General features: G+C 60.9%; 11 protein-coding genes across 11 annotated transcripts; 7 read left to right on the forward strand and 4 right to left on the reverse strand.

The window, feature by feature from the left end:
• Nucleotides 1–42: 42 nt before the first annotated feature.
• On the forward strand, nucleotides 43–339 carry OSTLU_10591 (predicted protein; the record flags this gene model as incomplete). The annotated part of the gene is made up of 1 exon (XM_001417705.1): nucleotides 43–339. A coding segment is annotated over one exon (297 nt), but the record flags the coding sequence as incomplete, so codon positions are not given.
• Nucleotides 340–635: 296 nt separating this feature from the next.
• On the reverse strand, nucleotides 636–2,100 carry OSTLU_31682 (predicted protein). The gene has a single exon (XM_001417957.1). It carries the CDS (start codon nucleotides 2,078–2,080, stop codon nucleotides 671–673), a length of 1,410 nt encoding a protein of 469 aa, XP_001417994.1. The 5' UTR covers nucleotides 2,081–2,100; the 3' UTR covers nucleotides 636–670.
• A 78-nt stretch (nucleotides 2,101–2,178) lies between these two features.
• OSTLU_24552 (predicted protein) lies at nucleotides 2,179–3,345 on the forward strand. The gene is made up of 2 exons (XM_001417706.1): nucleotides 2,179–2,256; nucleotides 2,375–3,345. Exons 1-2 carry the CDS (start codon nucleotides 2,211–2,213, stop codon nucleotides 3,271–3,273), a joined length of 945 nt encoding a protein of 314 aa, XP_001417743.1. The 5' UTR covers nucleotides 2,179–2,210; the 3' UTR covers nucleotides 3,274–3,345.
• A 165-nt stretch (nucleotides 3,346–3,510) lies between these two features.
• On the reverse strand, nucleotides 3,511–3,834 carry OSTLU_9748 (predicted protein; the record flags this gene model as incomplete). Its single annotated transcript, XM_001417958.1, has 1 exon — nucleotides 3,511–3,834. A coding segment is annotated over one exon (324 nt), but the record flags the coding sequence as incomplete, so codon positions are not given.
• Nucleotides 3,835–4,800: 966 nt separating this feature from the next.
• Nucleotides 4,801–5,626, forward strand: OSTLU_15409 (predicted protein; the record flags this gene model as incomplete). The annotated part of the gene is made up of 2 exons (XM_001417707.1): nucleotides 4,801–4,878; nucleotides 4,973–5,626. 2 exons carry the CDS (start codon nucleotides 4,801–4,803, stop codon nucleotides 5,624–5,626), a joined length of 732 nt encoding a protein of 243 aa, XP_001417744.1.
• A 290-nt stretch (nucleotides 5,627–5,916) lies between these two features.
• OSTLU_94294 (MPT family transporter: inner membrane translocase (import) Tim22) lies at nucleotides 5,917–6,519 on the reverse strand (the record flags this gene model as incomplete). Its single annotated transcript, XM_001417959.1, has 1 exon — nucleotides 5,917–6,519. One exon carries the CDS (start codon nucleotides 6,517–6,519, stop codon nucleotides 5,917–5,919), a length of 603 nt encoding a protein of 200 aa, XP_001417996.1.
• Nucleotides 6,520–6,627: 108 nt separating this feature from the next.
• On the forward strand, nucleotides 6,628–7,779 carry OSTLU_38469 (predicted protein; the record flags this gene model as incomplete). The annotated part of the gene is made up of 1 exon (XM_001417708.1): nucleotides 6,628–7,779. One exon carries the CDS (start codon nucleotides 6,628–6,630, stop codon nucleotides 7,777–7,779), a length of 1,152 nt encoding a protein of 383 aa, XP_001417745.1.
• Nucleotides 7,780–8,411: 632 nt separating this feature from the next.
• Nucleotides 8,412–11,190, forward strand: OSTLU_15411 (predicted protein; the record flags this gene model as incomplete). Its single annotated transcript, XM_001417709.1, has 2 exons — nucleotides 8,412–10,955; nucleotides 11,095–11,190. 2 exons carry the CDS (start codon nucleotides 8,412–8,414, stop codon nucleotides 11,188–11,190), a joined length of 2,640 nt encoding a protein of 879 aa, XP_001417746.1.
• Nucleotides 11,191–11,562: 372 nt separating this feature from the next.
• Nucleotides 11,563–13,053, reverse strand: OSTLU_92749 (predicted protein; the record flags this gene model as incomplete). The annotated part of the gene is made up of 1 exon (XM_001417960.1): nucleotides 11,563–13,053. A coding segment is annotated over one exon (1,491 nt), but the record flags the coding sequence as incomplete, so codon positions are not given.
• Nucleotides 13,054–13,370: 317 nt separating this feature from the next.
• On the forward strand, nucleotides 13,371–14,429 carry OSTLU_10204 (predicted protein; the record flags this gene model as incomplete). The annotated part of the gene is made up of 2 exons (XM_001417710.1): nucleotides 13,371–14,031; nucleotides 14,080–14,429. Coding segments are annotated over 2 exons (1,011 nt in total), but the record flags the coding sequence as incomplete, so codon positions are not given.
• A 1,372-nt stretch (nucleotides 14,430–15,801) lies between these two features.
• On the forward strand, nucleotides 15,802–16,788 carry OSTLU_31691 (predicted protein; the record flags this gene model as incomplete). The annotated part of the gene is made up of 1 exon (XM_001417711.1): nucleotides 15,802–16,788. The coding sequence occupies one exon, from the start codon at nucleotides 15,802–15,804 to the stop codon at nucleotides 16,786–16,788; it is 987 nt and encodes a 328-aa protein (XP_001417748.1).
• Nucleotides 16,789–16,820: the final 32 nt, after the last annotated feature.

Below are 16,820 nucleotides of genomic sequence, written 5' to 3' on the forward strand. Positions count from 1 at the left end.
GCCGAGGAGTACTTCGTGAGCGGGCGAGGCGAGATGGCGGCGTACGCGGGCGACTGCGAGTTCGCCGATCCGTTCGTGTCGTTCCGAGGTTTGGATAGATTTCGCGCGAACGTGGCGAACTTGGGAGGGATGATGCGGGAGGTTGATCTGCAGATTAAGTCGTTCGAGGAGACGGAGGACGGGGTGCAGACGGAGTGGAGGTTTTCTTGCGTTTTAGACTTACCCTGGAGGCCGATGCTCGCGGCGAGCGGGGGCACGACGCACGTGTTAAACGACGAGAATCGGGTGGTTCGGCACTACGAGCGGTGGGACGTCGATCCGAAGAAGGTGTTGGGGCAGCTCTTGAAGCCGGCGTCGAAGATTCCGGAGAACCAGGCGGAGGTGTTCATGGCGTCGGCGGGGTCGGGGGACGTCGTCGGCGCGTTGGGCGCCGTCGCGCCGGTGCTGCTTCGCGCGAGCGCGCCGCTGTGGTTGACGTCGGCGGCGCTGCGCGCGGGGACGCACACGGAATCGACTGGGATCGAGGGTTTCTTCGGTTGGCTTTTCGCGTTGGCTTGCGTGAGCCAAGTCGCCAAGTTCTTGCGCGGCATCGGAATTTCTTAAACGCGTGAATCTATCCGTCTATTAGTTCTTACATGTGGATTGTTTTGTAGTGCTACGTATCGCTGACTCAGTTGCGCTTGTGACGCTGCACTTTTTGAATCCCTCGAGTGGGCGTCTCCACAGCCTTTCGCTTCATCGAAGCCGGCTTCGGTGGGATTGAATCTTCTCTCTTGATTTCGCCCGCCGACGCGACGCGCCTCGGGACGATTTTGTGTTCCAAGCCGCCGACCGCCTTCTTCGCCTCTACGTCCGCCATTCCCGGAATGTACCCCGGCGTCTTACCCTTCGCGACGAGCCGTTCGTACACGGTGACAAGTTTTTTACGCACGCGCAAGAGTTCAATCGTTTCCTCGCGCAGCTTTAGCCAACCAGCGCACACCGCGTGCGTGTTCATCGAGGGCGTCTTCACGCCGAGGTCTTCTAAGGACTGATCGATACGTTTAGCGAATCGCGCGCCGCCTTGCGCCGCGTTAGCTTGTTCGTTCGCGACGGTGATGAAATGCTGCCCGCGCAAGTACGGCCCGGGCTTCAACGCCGCCGAGCCTCTGAGTGGCAACTCGGGCGCCAACGTCTCAAAGTCGGCGCGAACGTCGTCTATGGACACTGGATTCTGCACCATGTGCGTGCGTGAGGTGGAGAACACCGCCGTGGCCTTTTGCAACAAGGCTTGATTTTCCGTTCGTCGTCGCTTTTCAATCTCTCGCACGCGCTTTAAAATCTCAGCCTCTTCCTTCATCTCTCCGTTGGTACGATTCAGCAGCGTGTTCAGCGCCACCTTTCTGTCGAGCTCGTGTTGGGCGTTGAACGGCATTTTCACGATTTGATGCGCCGCCGCCTCCTCGGGCGATTCCGCGCGCGTCTCAATCAACGTCTTCGCAATGCTATAGTATCTCACCTTCAAATCTTCCACCGTACGCGTCTGTTGACTTGCGAAATCCCATCGATCGACGACGACGATGAATCGCAAGTCAAACCGCTCCAGTTGTTCAAACAAATAATCCGTCTCCTCCTTCGTCCACGAATCGTCCAAGTGTTTCAGCACTCTTTCGTACTCATCGCTCGTGTACTTCAACATCTCAATCTTTTTGTTATATTTCGCGAACGCGTAATCCCCGCCCACGTCTCCGCCGTTCGTCCCCATGAGCGTCGGCTGCGCGCCGCCGACGGCTTTCTTCACCCAGTGCTTCAGTTGCAATTGATCCGTTCGCGCGCTGTTCCGAAACGGCTGCCACTGCCACGTCACCGTGCGCGCGGTGATTTTGCGTTTATCCTTCATTCCGTGCAGCGACAGCGCGCTCGGGACGATGGCGGCGCGCGCGTCGTCGCGTTCGTCGTCGCCCTCGCGTCCGCGCGTGATCTGCCACACCTCTCTGTGGACACCTTTCGGCGGTTTGAGCGACGGTTTCGCCTTGGCGCGCGATTTCGGGGCGCTCGCGCCGCCGCGCGGGATGCCTAGGATGTCTTTCGCGTCCGCCATCGTGCGTCGAGGCGCGCGCGCGACGGAGAGTGGCGTCGCGGAGCGCGAATTCACGAGAACCTCGCCCCGACGACGATTCGCCGCACACGCCGACGCGCCGGCGCGCGCGCGCGCTCGAACGTCGGTGACGATGAGCGAAACGGCGACGGTGACGTACCTGGAGAAATTCGTGGACAGTGCGTGCGCGAGAGCGAGGCGAGAGCGAGGCGAAGGGTGAAATTTCGCTCGGACGACCGAGGACGATCGAGCTCGAACGCGAAGACTGACGATCGTTACGCGCGCGTCGTGACGTAGATCTCGCGGACGTCCCCGCGGAGTTGCAGCGGATACTACAAACGATCGGGGAGCTCGATAAACGGAACGTGCGATTGCGAGATGCGGTGCAAGCAAAGGTGGACGAGTGCGCGTCGGCGCCGAGTCTGAGCGCGCGAGGCGCGCGCAGCGCCGACGTCGACGCGGTGAGCACGTTGAAGAAAGAGATCGAAGAACTTCACGATACGATGGCGATGGTATCCAATGAGAAGATACGGTTGGCGCAGATGGCGTTGGATTTAGTGAAAGGGAACGCGACGGTGCTCGACGCTGAGATGAAGACGTTCCGCACAGAGCTCGAGGAACAAGGTATTAACCCGGACGAGGACGTCGATGATGGGTACGGCTACGCGCAGGTGCAAGCGCAGTACCACCGCAAGATGCAAAAGCCGCAATATCAATATCAAAGACCCGCGCCTATGCCGCAGCAGCAGCGCGCGTACGGCGAACACGCGATGAGCTCGATGGACGTCGGCGACCTCGTGGCGGCAAACGTAGGGGCGTTGAACCAAAGCGCCGGTGGACAAGAGTGGATCGTTGCGACCGTGACTCGATATTCTCCAACTGAACGCGAGTTTGAGATCGTTGATGCGGACGAAGACGCGGAAAAGCACGTGTACCGCTTGCCGCAAAAGTTTGTCATCCCGCTTCCGAAGACGGCGTCTGTGAAGCAGTCGCAAAACTTTCCCGCCGGGACGAGCGTGCTCGCTGTGTACCCGAACACGACCACGTTCTACAAAGCCAAGGTCGTGCAACCGGCGAGAAGACTCCCGAACGCGGAGTACAGCGAGTTCGTGTTAGAGTTTGAAGACGACGGCGACGCCGACGGTCAAGCGCATCGCCCCGTGCCGTTCCGCCACGTCGTCTTATTTCCGCGATGAGCGGTGCGAGCGGGAACACAGTTTCGCGCGATCGATCGATCGTGCGTGCGCGCTATTTCGTGTAATCAACAGGTAGTTTGTTAGCTTTAAAACACGCGACGAACGCTCGACTTCGGCGCGCGCCGAACCAAGTCGTCCCGTCTACTTTTGATTTGAGCCCGTCATCGCGCGACGACGTCGCTCGGGTCTTTGACCAGACCACACGACGGCCGCTTACGCCGGCGGAGACACCCCCGCGTGCGTCTCCAACCACATCTTGAGCTTATCGTACGAAATCGCCCCCTCGTTCTTCGACCCCGCCACCTCGGCGCCGTCCTTGAACATGATGAGCGTCGGAAGCCCATACACCGAGTACTTCTCCACCAGCGCCGGGTTCCCATCGCACTCGACCTTCACCACCTTGATCGCATCGCCGTACTCCTTATCAGCCTTCTCCACAATCTTACTGATCAGTTTGCACGGCCCGCACCACGACGCCCAAAAATCGACGAGCACCGGCTTCCCCGCGCCCACGACCTCCGCCTCGAACGTCGCCTCGCTCACGTCCGCGACCGCGCGCGCCGTTCGCGCCGCGCGCGCCTCGCGCCCAGCGCCCGTTCGTCGTCCGCGTCCCATCACCCGACGCGTCGCCGCGCGTCCCATCGTCGGCGTCACCGTCGCCATCGCCGTCGCCATCGCCGTCGTCCCGCGCGCTCGCGACGCGCGTTCGTTCGCGCGCGCGTCCGCGTCCTCGACGAACGCGCGCGTTCGCGACGTTCAATTTCGCGCGCGTCGACGCGTTCGCCGCGCTCCCGCGCGTCGTCGTGTGCCGCGCGCGCGCGTCGCGCGATCGATCGCGCGACGTCACGACACGCGTCATCCAGTTTCCGAATGTCCGAACCCACCGTCGACCCCCTCGCGCGCGACGAGTCCGCACCCGCCATCGCGGCCCCGTCCGAAAAAGAAATAAAAAAAGTCCCGAACGTTTACATGGCGCGAAACCGCGCATCGTGCGAGAATGATCTGCTTTTTGACGCGCGTCCTCGACCGCGCGTCGCGCGCCGTCGCCACGTCAGCGCGGTCGCCACACGCCGACGACGCCATCGCGCGCGGGCCATCGCGCGCGCGCGAACGCCGCGCGACGCTCGACGGCGCGCGCGAGCGCGGACGCGCGCGAATCCGTCGATCGCGACGCGATCGCGCGGCGGCGCGACGCGAGGCCGCGGCGACGCGACGCGCGCGCGACCGCGCGAGGCGAACGGACGCGCCAACGGGACGCGGCGACGGGCGGCGGCGGCGCGGCGACGCGCGACGACGGCGCGCGCGCGACGCGAGAGCGCGAGCGCGCGCGAGCGATCGCGAGTAGAGGTGCGTGGACGCGCGACCGCGGCGATCCGACGACGCGGCGACGACGGCGCGCGCGCGATGCGGGCGCGGGCGACGCGATGATGCGCTTTTCGGGCATTCGCGAACGGGACGCGGGATTCGAATGGAATGACTGACGAATGCGACGGTCGGCGACGGTAGACGGCGCGCGAGTGATCGAACATGGGCGACGTGCGGTTTGTCGCGCGCGAGGATCGAACGGCGTTCGCGAAGGCGAGGCCGTACGCGTACGCGAGCGAGGTGAGCGGCGAGGCGAATTCGTTCAAACGCGCGGGCGCCCAGCGAGACGCGGTCGAGACGGCTGACTGACGATTTTATTCCACGTCGCGCGTAGATGTTTGAAAATGTGCGTCACGTTGGGCACGATTTGAAGGTTGAAGACGGTGGCGCGTGGCGCAGGCCGACGTACGAGTCGATCGTCGCGGCGCAAGGGCGAGGCGAGCGAAGAGAGCGCGACTCGAGCGTGGAGAGCGACCACACGACGCAGAGCGACGCGTGCGCCAGGAAGGTGGTCGTCGAGGACGACGGACCGTCGCCCGAGGCTGGGGTCACGTGCGCGTGTTGTCGAACGCAAAAGACACCGTTGTGGAGAAATGGCCCGACGGGGGCGAAGACGTTGTGCAACGCGTGCGGCGTGCGCTTCAAGGCGGGTCGCGTCGTGTGCGACGAGGACGGCAACGTCGTGACGTTGGCTCCGCAGAGTCGAAAGCGATCCTTGAGCGTTGATCACCACGAGCGCGGGCGGCAGCTGAACAAGAGTAACTACGCGGCTTTGCACAAGCGCATCAAGCCTTCGCACTCGTCGTTTGCGTACACGCATTTGAGCGACGCGCGAATGATCGAGCTCCAACGCGTGGGCGATCGAGGCGCCAAGGCGCCTTTTCCCCGCGTGCACTCTGCGACAATTTTGACCGACTACGACGGTGCCGTGCTGCTGATGCTTTTGCACGACGGCGAAGAAAGTGAAGGCGAAAGCGACGAAGACTAGGTTTGTCTTCAGCACCCTGTACCATGACCATTCTGTTTGTTTTTTGTTTTGCGCGCTCTTGGTTTCAGCCGCGGCCCCGAGGTCTTGTCCTCGGGTTGTACTTTTTTCAAATAACCCGGTCGCACGAAAGTGCGCCTGTAAAAAATCGATTCTTTTTCACGACGTTGAGCGTGACATCGTACAATAAAACCATATTCATAACTCTGTAAACTTTGCTTTGATGTGTTATAAAAACTTTCCACTTTTTCTCCGTCATATCCAGTTTCTACTCGCGCGACGCGCGCCGACTATTAATGGTGGTCCATAAACTTATCCATCGCCACGCTCAACGCCGCCATCGTCGCGCACCCCACCGCCATTCCCGTCGGCCCACTCGTGCGCGCCATCACCCCACCCGTGAAGCAACCCGCGTACGCGCTATTCGCCACGTCGTGCTTCGCTCGCACCTTTTCCACCACGCACTCGCTCCCGGCGTACAACGCTCCGAACGCCGCGAACCCTTTCGCGTAACTCCACGATCGCGCACCCGCGCTTTTCGCACCTTGTCTAATGGTCTCCCTCATCGTCACCTTCGGCGCATCCGGCGCCGGCACCTCCATCGGCTCGAACGCGCCGAACACCACGCCCATGACCCCGCCCAGGGCGCCGCCGAGCACGCACGACATCACCGTCTTAATCGCGCAGTTATCCATCGCGTCCTGCTGATACACGTCCTCGGGCGTCGGCAGCTTCACTCGCTCGTACGTCTTCTTCTTTTTCTTCTTCTTCTCCCCCGGCGTCGCCGTCGCCGCGCGCAGTTCGCCGTCAACCTCGCCCGCCGTCACCTCGCTCGTCGACGTCTCGAGCGTCGACGACGCGTCGTCGCGCGTCACCGACGCCGAAGACGCGTCCATCGCGGTATCGTCCGACATCTCGCGCGGCGTCGCGCCCGCGCTCGCGTCGCGCGCGTCCGTAGTCGTCATCGCGCGCGTCGAAGTGCGGGACGGCAGTTCGCGCCGCCCATGGTCGACGCCGACGCCGCGGACGGCGTCGAGGGCGACGCGCGCGAGCGCGAGGCGTTTCTGAAGATCGCGCGCGCCGTGCACGCGTACGACGCCGACGCGGCGCGACTGCTCGAGCGATGGCGCGCGCGACTCGAGCGGGACGACCTGCCGAAACGCTACGACGGCGCGCTCGACGGCGCGCGACGGGACGTGCGAACGCTCGGTGCGAAAGCCAAGGCGTTAAACTATGATTTCTTGCGGTGCGCGCTGCACACGTTCGTGGATAATGAGCGCGCGCCCGCGCATTTGCGCATTCCGAGCGCGCGCGTCGCCGCGTGGTCGCGGGACGAAGCGTTTCGCGCGGAGCGGGACGACGTGGATAAGGTGCGGTACGTGCTGAAGAATGTGTGGCGAGATTGGTCGGAAGAGGGTGCGCGCGAGCGGAAACCGGTGTACGATTTGATATTCTCGGCGTTGAGGGAGAAGTTGGGGGCGATCGACGCGCGCGTCGGGAGCCCGGTTGGCGAGGCGCCGCGCGTGCTCGTGCCTGGATGCGGTTTGGGACGATTGGTGTTTGAGTTAGCCAAGCTCGGATACGACGCGCAAGGGAATGAGTTTAGTTACTACATGTTGATGTTCTCTTCGTTTTTGCTGAACGCGACGAGCGAGGTTGGGGAATTTGGAATTTGTCCATGGATGCATAGTCGAAGCAACCATCGCGAGGCGGCGGACATGTGGCGGGAAACGCGCATCCCAGATGAGGTTCCGGGCGACGCGAATTTGCCACCAGGAGCGATGATGAGCATGGCCGCTGGGGACTTCGCGGCGGTGTACGGAGAGGCGCGCGAAACCGGAATGTGGGACGCCGTCGTGACGTGCTTCTTCATCGACACCGCGCACAACATCGTAGAGTATTTAGAGTGCATCGCCAACTGCCTACGTCCTGGAGGATGTTGGGTGAATTTCGGGCCATTGCTTTATCATTGGGAAGAGTACGTCGACGAACAGAGCGTCGAACTGTCGCTCGAGGAAGTGCTCGCCGCGGCGGAATCGTTCGGCTTGCGCGTCGAGCGCTCGGAATCGACCGCGCCAGTCGACTACACGAGCGATCCACGCTCCATGCACAAGACGACGTACTCGTGCGCGTTCATCGTCGCCACCAAAGTGTAACATCACACAGCTGTACATCGCGCCGCACGCGTCATCGCGCGCGCTCGCATCGCTTCGATTCCGTCGTCGTCTCGCGTCGCGCTTCTTCCCCTCTCTCCCGCGTCCGCACACCGCGTCGTCGCGCGCGCGGGTCCGGGCGAATGCCCTCGCGAGGCGACTCCCGCTCGCCTCGCGCGTCTCCGCGCGCCGGCGCGACGTCTCGCTCGCCCCATCACGCGGCGAACGAGCGCGCGGATGGCGTTGATGTTGGTGTTGCGACGCCGCGTCCGGTGAAGATGTCGCCGGTGCCGCACGCGCGACCGCCGAGCGACCTCCCGGCGGCGCTGCGAGAGATCGACCGGTTGCGCGCGCTGCAAGAAAAAAACGCGTCGAGCGCGATGGTGGCGACGCGCCGGGCGTTCGACGAACAGGCGCGATTGGAGAAGAAAATCGAGACGCTCGAGCGCGCGGCGGAGGAGGCGAAGGCGAAGGTCGAGGAGGCGACGGTGAAGGCGGAACGCGAGGCGCAAGATACAAAAAAAGCGCTTAAAGCGGCGAAGAAGAAGACGCAAAAGCTGGAGGCGAAGTTAGAGGAACAAAAGATGGAGACGCGAAAGTGGGAAAAGTACGCGAGCGAGAATTTGCGCGGCGAGATGGCGGAGAGCGCGGAGAAGCTGGAGAGGGCGAGTCAGCGCGAGATTGAACTCGAGGATCGGTGTTCGAGACAAGAGAGCGCTTTGGAGGCGATGCGTGGGCAGATAGAGGAGTTGAGCTCGACGTTGGAGGATGAGAGGAAGCGAGTGCAGACCAAGACAAGTTCGCAGGCGAACGAGGTGAAACGGCTTCAAGAGGAATTGCGGGAAGCGTTGGACTCGGCGGCGACGATAAAAGAAGAGGCCGATTTGACTGTAGAGTCTTTGCGCGCGGCAATGGAAGCTCAAGTTGGCGGTGGCGACGGTAATGAACGTATGAATGAAGAAATCCAACGCTTGCGCGCGCGCGTCGAAGAATTGAGCGCGTCGCAGGTATCTTCGACAAGTAGCGACGAGTTCGCTCGATTGGAGGAAAAGACGATCGCTCTAGAGCGACTTTTAGAAGGCGAGCGCGCATCAAAGGCAGTGTTGCGAGCGGAAAAGGATGAAGTAGAAAGATGCGCCGCTGCAGCGGAGGCGAGCGCGACCGCTCGCGATGCGAAGACTGCACAACTCGACGAGCAAGTCGCGACTCTGTCACACCAAGTGGTTAACCTTGAGCAAGCTTTGCGTAAAGAACAAGAGTTACACGCATCGTCGAAGAAAAAAGCCATCGATGACGTGAGAGCCGTAAGAAATACGTCGACAGCGGCAGAAAAGGCCATCGCGGCGGCGAACGCGGCGATGGATTCGGCGGAGACGCGCGCTGAACAATCTGAACAAATGGCTCGTGAACGTGAAGAATCCATCAAACAGCTCACCACGCAACTGGCTGATGCAAAGCGCCGTGAGGACCAACTGAGGTTAGAGTTGAGCAAGTCTTCGGATTCCGATTCTCAACAACTAAAGGAGAAGCAACAGAGAATTGAAGAGCTCTCGACGCGAGTCGCCGAACTGGAAACTGTTTCCAAGCAAGTCGATGATCTGAAGGAGGCTCTCCGTTCGGCGACCGCTGCCACGACGGCAGCCGCGCGTTCCATCGAAGAAAGCGAAGTCGAACTGGCGCAAGAGCGTCAGCGCGCTGGGGTCGCGGAAGAGAAGTTCGCACAGGCTCGCCAAGCCGCTGAGGAAGCCTTGAAGAGCGTCCAGGAACGCGACGCACGAATAAAAGAGTTGACACTTGAGCTTCAATCGACATCAGCTCAAGTAAAGGAGGCGCGGGACAACATGCAACTGATCTCTGCGAGCGCATCTTCGAACGAAGAGATTGAGAAACGCCGAGAAGTTGAGGTTCAAGCCGCGACGTCGCTGGCAAAAGCCTCCGAATCACGCGCAGCTGGACTTGCATCACAGCTTAAGATTGCCGAAGACGCGCGAGAGGAAGCGGCCAAGGACGTCGATCGCTTGAAACGTGAACTGAGTACCGCGCTAAATTCGCTGAAGGCGAGCAAATCAGCGGCAACACGCGCGGTTCAAGAAGCCGTGAGTGCGAGCGGTAAACGCGCGCAACAATTGACAAAGGAGCTCGAAACGGCGAAACAAGAGCATGCGAGCGCACGATCCGTCGTCACTGACTTAGAGGTTGAGAACAAACGCATCAAGAACCAATATGCTGAGCTTGAAATCCTCGTCGCACAGCTCAGAGAAAGTCTCCAGACGATTGAAAGAGATGCCGAGACAAAGAATCATGACAAATTGGACATGGAGTACATGCGGCGAGAAGAAGATCTTCGTGCAGAAATCAGCGACTTGGTTCTCGAGTTGCACGAAGTTCGCGATGATTCTATGTCCAAGATAGAAACGGCCGAACGACAAGTATCCGCGCTGGAATCCCAAATCGAGGAGCTGGAGGCGGCGCTCATTCAAAGCCGCGACGAGACTCGAACGCTTTCGCAACAATCCAGCGCCAAGCGGTCCGACTTGACGCAGGAAACGAGTGAATTGAGGAAAAAACTCGTTGAAGCGCAAGAAATCGCCGCGACAGCATCTGGGGCGACGGAGGCTGTGAAGCGCCGATACGAAGCTCGTCTGCGCGACGCCAGCGAGTTGGCGGAGAAACAAATCATTTCACTCACGAAGGACCTAGATAACGCGAAACGACTCGTCGAGCTGGCGGAGAAGGCAAAGGCGCACGCGCAACAAGAGGCTGCTCGCGCGGCTGACGATTTGAAAGAAAAAGACGCCTTATTCGAGGAGCAACTCGCGAACGTTCGTATGGCTGTTAACGCCGTAAACGATGAAAAGCTTGCATTGAGTCAACAGGTTGAGGAGGCAAAGGCTGAATGCGCAGCAATTCGGAAGCAAAAGGATGCTATGGAGAACGATCTCGTGGAAACTTGTTCGCTTCTCGAGAAAGTCTCTGCGAAAGCAAACGCGTCGGCAGATGAATATAAGATAACCATCACCGAAATGAACGCGTCAACTGAGAGTCTCAAGGAAAAGCTCGAGGCTGAAATTTTGCTCGCCATGGACCTCGCTGAGGAGAAGGAAATCATCATACGAAAGATGGAAACGCGACAAGACGAACTTCGCGCGCAGCTCGACGCTCTCCACGAAAAATCATCGGTGAGCACGTCAAGAGTTGTTGCCTTGGAGTCCAAGCTCAAGGAGACCACCGCGGGCGAACGGGAACGTCTCGTTGTTTTGCAAACTGAAAACAAGCGCTTGGAAAAACGACTGAAAGACACCTGGACTGCGTTACAAGGGGCGCACGCAGTGGTTGAGCAAACGAAGACGGCAGCGAAGGATGCCGTTCGTAAAGCGAATACCGCAGCGTCTCGCGCAGAGAAAGTCGCCCTGAAGCTGAAGCAAGAGCTCGCGAGCGCGCGCGGAAGTCGCCATCCTCTCGTCGCGGTGGATGAAGGGAGCGAACCGGCATCGCAGTCGGCGTCGCAAACGGCTTTGCGCCCGACATCTACGAAAGCTTCTCCAGTGAAACCGATTGTTCGGGGCAGTAATAACGCGTTTGACGACGAAATGCAACGCGCTAGTGATCTCTTGGAGCGCATCAGTCGGCAGACAAGTAGAGAATCGAGCTTGAAGGACGACGAATCAACTCGAGGCGGAAGCGAGACAAGCAGCCAAGCGGGCGCCCTGGGCGGTTCTTTTGGATACCGCGGGGCGATGCAATGAGCGCAATAGCTAATTTAATTCACATCTAGTCCTAGTAGCGCTAAGTCGCGAAACTCGCTAATTCCGTGCGCTGAAAGCCACCGAATGACCAAAACAAGTACAACATGACGGCGAAGACGACGGACGCAATCGAGTGAACGGCGACGTTTTCAAAGAGATCGAGAAGCTTCATCGTAATCCTGTCCCAAGTCGTGAACGGGCGTGTTTGCGACATCACTGTCTTGGCTATATTCTCCCCGGTCGTAAACGCTCTCAAAGCCATCAAGGCTTCGTCCCAAAGTACGCCCGCAGCCGCCTTGAGTTCGGCTAATCGCTCTCGGTGCTGCTCCACCTCTTCTTCGTCCGCGGCCAAGACGTCGTCGAACGTAATCTTTTCGCCGCGATCTTTGCAAAATCTTTGCACATGTCGAAACTTCGTGAGTACATTCATTACGCGCGCGTTATCTCGGTACTTCGTCACGTTGTGAAAGTTGCTGATTACGTCATGGACGGCTTCACGAATCGGTTTGATTTGCATATCACTCTGAAACATCTCGTCTTCAATCATTCCGAGCAAAAACGTCCGTAACTCGATTTCCTTCGTCAACACGGCGTGCTTCTCTAACGTTAACCGCACATCCTGCGGCACGCCCTCGTACTTTTCCACGCCAGCCGCTATCCACGAACGCAGACGTACCTCGAGTGGATCCGAGCCCTCGCGCGAGTTTTGACTCTTCGCCCACTTAGTGGGTAATTCAGCGCGCGGCGCCGCTACGACGCTCCGAACTTTTGTAGACTTCGAAGCTTTCACTGCCACCGCTTCAAGCTTACGTTTGACGTCCTGCCTCGCGTGATCCTTTGGAAACATATCCGCCGCAGTCAAGTCGTCCTCGCTCGTCAAGTGCGCCGTCGCCGCCGCGCCGCTGAGCAAGAGATACTCAATCACCTCCACCTGCGCCGTCAACGAGGCGGCCATAAGTGGAGTCATGTAATCGCTGTCCGCGCAATCGGATCCGCCCGCATCCAAGCCGCACTCGTCTATTAAGAATCTCGCCGCTTCCAGATTACCCAACCCGCACGCCGCGTTCAGCGCCGACCTCGAGGCGTTCGCCCCGTCCCCCCCACATCGCACGCGACTGCGCTTTGGATTCACCCCACTCTGTATCAATAATCTCGCCATCTCCACGTCCCCTCTGACGCACAACGCCTCCGCGAACGCGTCGCACCCGTCCGCGTTCCTCGCTCTCGCGTCCGCCCCTCGCGCCAGCAAAATCTCCACCGTCGACGCCTCCCCTTGCCTACACGCCGCCGTCAGCGCCGTGTCATCGTTACAATCGCTCGCATCGATCCACGCGTCGCACGTATCGATCAAAAACTTGACGCATTCGTCCCTCGCGTTCGCCGCCGCGTGCGTCAGCGCGCCTCGCCCGTCGTCGTCCTCCGCGTCCACCTCCGCGCCGTGCCTCCGCGCCAGCGCCTCCACGACGTCCACGCACCCGAGCGCGCTCGCGTGATGCATCGCGCGCCGTCCCTCGCGATCGCGCGCGTCCACGAGCGACGCGCCTCGTCGATCGTCATCCATCGCCAGTCGCGCATCCATCGTCTCGACGTCGTTCGCGCGCGCCGCGGCGAGCACCGCGTCGAGCGCGTCGCGCGCGCGCGGCGCCATGCTCGCCCGCGCCGCGCGCGCCGCGCCGGCGCGGGCCGTCGCGCGTCGTCGTCTCGCGACGCCGCGGCGGCGCGCGATCGAGTCGTCACATCGCGCTCGCGCGCGCCGCGCCGCGCTCGCGCGCGATGACGAGCGCGATCCCGGACGATCACATGGGCGACGTCGGCACGGGCGTCCCCGACGGCGCGACGCTGACGACGCTCGCGGCGCCGCTCGCGCTCGAGAGCGGTGACGCGCTCGACGCGTGCGACGTCGCGTACACGGTGTACGGCGAGCTGAACGCGAATAAAGACAACGTCGTGCTCGTCGGACACTCGCTGACGTCGAACAGTAACGTCGGCGAGTGGTGGGGGGAGGTGCTGGGCGAGGGCGACGCGTACGCGCTGAACTCGAGGGAGGATTGCGTGATTTGCGTCAACTATCTGGGCTCGCCGTACGGAAGCGCGAGCCCGGTGAGCGCGGATCCGAGAAAGGAGGATCGCGGGGCGTACGGGGTCGATTTTCCGACGCCGGTCACGGTGAGGGATAACGCGGTGATGTGCATGATGCTGCTGAGGGAGCTCGGGGTGAACGGGGTGCGGTGCGCGATGGGCGGGTCGATGGGTTCGATGCTGGCGCTGGAGTTCGCGGCGACGTATCCGGATTTCGTAAAGGAGATAATCATCATCGCCGGGTGCGGACGACACACGGATTGGGCGATCGGCATAGGGGAGGCGCAACGGTACGCGATCATGAGCGATGGGAAGTATAAGGGTGGGGCGTACGAGCGCGATCAAGGGCCGAACGCGGGGTTGGCGACGTCGCGAATGATGGCGATGCTGAGCTATCGCGCGCCGGCGAGCGTCGATGGGAGATTTTCGCGTTCGAACATGGGAGACGTCGCGAGACCGGCGGAAGAACCCGAGCTAGGTGTGCGCGCGCACGAAAAGGAGACTAAGTTGCCGTATTTTGCGGTGGAGTCGTATCTGCAGTATCAAGGGAAAAAGTTTATTCGCAGATTCGACGCGAACTGCTACATTCAGTTGACGTACACACTGGACTCGCACGACGTCTCGCGTGGGCGAGGGGATTATTTCGATGTGCTGGCAAATATTAAACAGCGCGCTCTCGTCGTGGGTATTCTCAGCGACGTACTGTATCCGTATGCGCTTCAGCGCGAGCTCGCCGACGCGTTGCCGAATTCGCAGCTGTACACCATAGACTCCCCGCACGGCCACGACTCGTTCTTGATCGAGATCGAGCAACTCAACGCCGTCATGGCGAGATGGCGGCGCGGTGAAAACGTCGATACGCGCAAAGACGCGCGTGATTTCACCGCCCTGGAATCGAGCGACAGCGTCGAGGAGCTCCGCGAGGGCGTCAAGCGTCTTCGCGAGGAGCTCACCGTAGCCGAGCTCAAGCGTGAGCGCGCCGAGGCCGCACTTCGCGCCGCGCTCGATCCAACGCAAAATATCTCCGCTGAAGCTTTGCAGCGCTCAGCGTCCGTCGGTTCGGCGCTTAATCTACCGGGATTACTCATGCCCATGAATCCGAGCGGCAGCGAAATGGTGCGCGCGCGCGCGCCCGTCTTCGGCAAGCTCGCCGCCGACATCGACGGCGCCCCGAGCGGTTACGCCGGCGTCTAGTGTTTCGATCGTCTGCGACCATCTCATCTAGCACATAGTTTCTCGCGATGCTTATAACGCTTCGTTCGTTTCGTTTGTTTCGTTCGCCGCCGCCTCGCGACCAGCTCGATTTGAAACGCTCGCGACAGCTGGCCGCACTCGCCACCGCGCGCGCGCGTCTGCGCACCGCGCGCGTTCGCGCACCGCGCGGAAGAACGCGATGTCACCCGCGCAAAACACGCTCGATGCGTTCCTCAAACGCGCGTCGTCGTCGACGAAACCGCGCGAACGCGGCGACGTCGAAAACGTTGAAAACGTCGACCCGGAGCGCGCGCACGACGACGACGCGCGCGCGCGCGCGGAAGACGTCGCGAACGACGTGCTCGGTCGATGGTCGCGCGTCGCGCGCGCGTGCGTCGCGCGCGCGTGCGTCGCGCGCGCGGCGACGTCGACTTCGACGACGTCTCGGCGCGCGGAGGACGTCAAGCGCGCGGCGTACGCGTACGCGACCAAGATGAAGAACGCGCGGCGAGCGCACGGGACAAAGTTAAATCACGGACGGGAGATGATGACGCTAGTTGGGGATTTGTGGGCGTGCGAGCGCGGGATCGGGGCGCACGGGGCGAGGAAACGGTTGAGGTTCGCGGTGGGCGGCGGCGCGTCGATGCGCGCGTTGGTAGAATACGGCGCGTGCGCGTTGCCTCGGGTGACGAATAACGCGCGAGCCGCGGGGGCGAACAACGCGGTGAATGCGATTGAGTTCGACGCGGCTGGAGGGATGGTGACGAGTGGTACGAGTGCGGGAGCGATCGACGTGCTGGACGTCGCCACGCTTCGTACCACAGCCGGAGAGCTTTATTGTCCAAAACTCAAACTCTCCACCGATCGTTACATCGATGCGATGAAATGGAATCACGACGCGTCTTTGGTGATGACGGCGTGTGATATCTCCAGTACTGTGATCGCATATCGTGGAGATTCGACGCGCGTCGTGGGACCTCGCGGGATGGCGCCGCGGACGCACGTTATGCACAAGTACAAAGTACAAACACGGACGAACAACGCGTCGCTTGGGCTGCGAGACTTAAAGCTCGATCCGAAAGATCCGCGTTGCATCATCGCGAGTGCGAGCAATGGGCAGGCGTATCTTTGGGACACGCGTTTGGCTGGAGATAAACAAACGGCACAGTTGAGTTCGCTTCTCAAGACGACAGCGATCGCTTCGCTAGTCGTCTCCGATGACGGACACACCGTCATCGGTGGTGATGGTGACAAGGGCGACCTTTTAATTTGGGACATGCGCAAGGCGACCAGCAACACATCAATCGGTGGTCTCGGCGACAACACACAGTATTACAGCATCGTGGCGCAACTGAGCATCACCAAGTTGCTTGCAAAGACGGCGCTCGCAACGGATGTCAAGATCTCAGACTCCGGTGTGCATTGGATCGGTTGCGATCCAAATGATTGCAGGAGGTTGGGATATCACCTCACCAACGGCTGGAGCGGCGTACTCGACTTGATGAAGCCTTGCGTAACGCACGCGCACTGCCCGCCGGCGCCGTGGCTCGAGGCTCGTCAATCCGAAGTTCGCGCGGAGAACTCGCTCGAACCTGATGCCTTGTCCGTACCACTCAGCGATTTACGGCGTCGAACACCATGCTGGTTGCCGGACGGTGGATCATTCGCCGTTGGCCTCGGTGTCAAGCCCGGCGTGCGGGTTTTAGACTTTGCGCCGACGCCGAAGTCAAGACACTGGATTCACGGGTTGACTATCGCGGATCTCGAACGTGAGCCGGCCGGACGATACGCCACTGGCAACGAACCGGTCTTTATCGAGACTTCCTCGAAGATCTTTTCCGTGGCGGCACATCCATATCATCACGGTGAGCTGATCGCAGGGGGCGAGAGTGCGCTGTGCTTGCTCGGATACGGCCACGTGGCGTCAGGAAGGGACGAAGATGAGCAAGGTGCCTCGTCGGAGGTCGAAATCGGCGACGCTGTCGATGCATAGCTTAGTCATAGGTAGTTGGTAAACAAACATAG

This window comes from Ostreococcus lucimarinus, chromosome 5, assembly GCF_000092065.1.
Source record: "Ostreococcus lucimarinus CCE9901 chromosome 5, complete sequence".
NCBI classification, from domain to species: domain Eukaryota; kingdom Viridiplantae; phylum Chlorophyta; class Mamiellophyceae; order Mamiellales; family Bathycoccaceae; genus Ostreococcus; species Ostreococcus sp. 'lucimarinus'.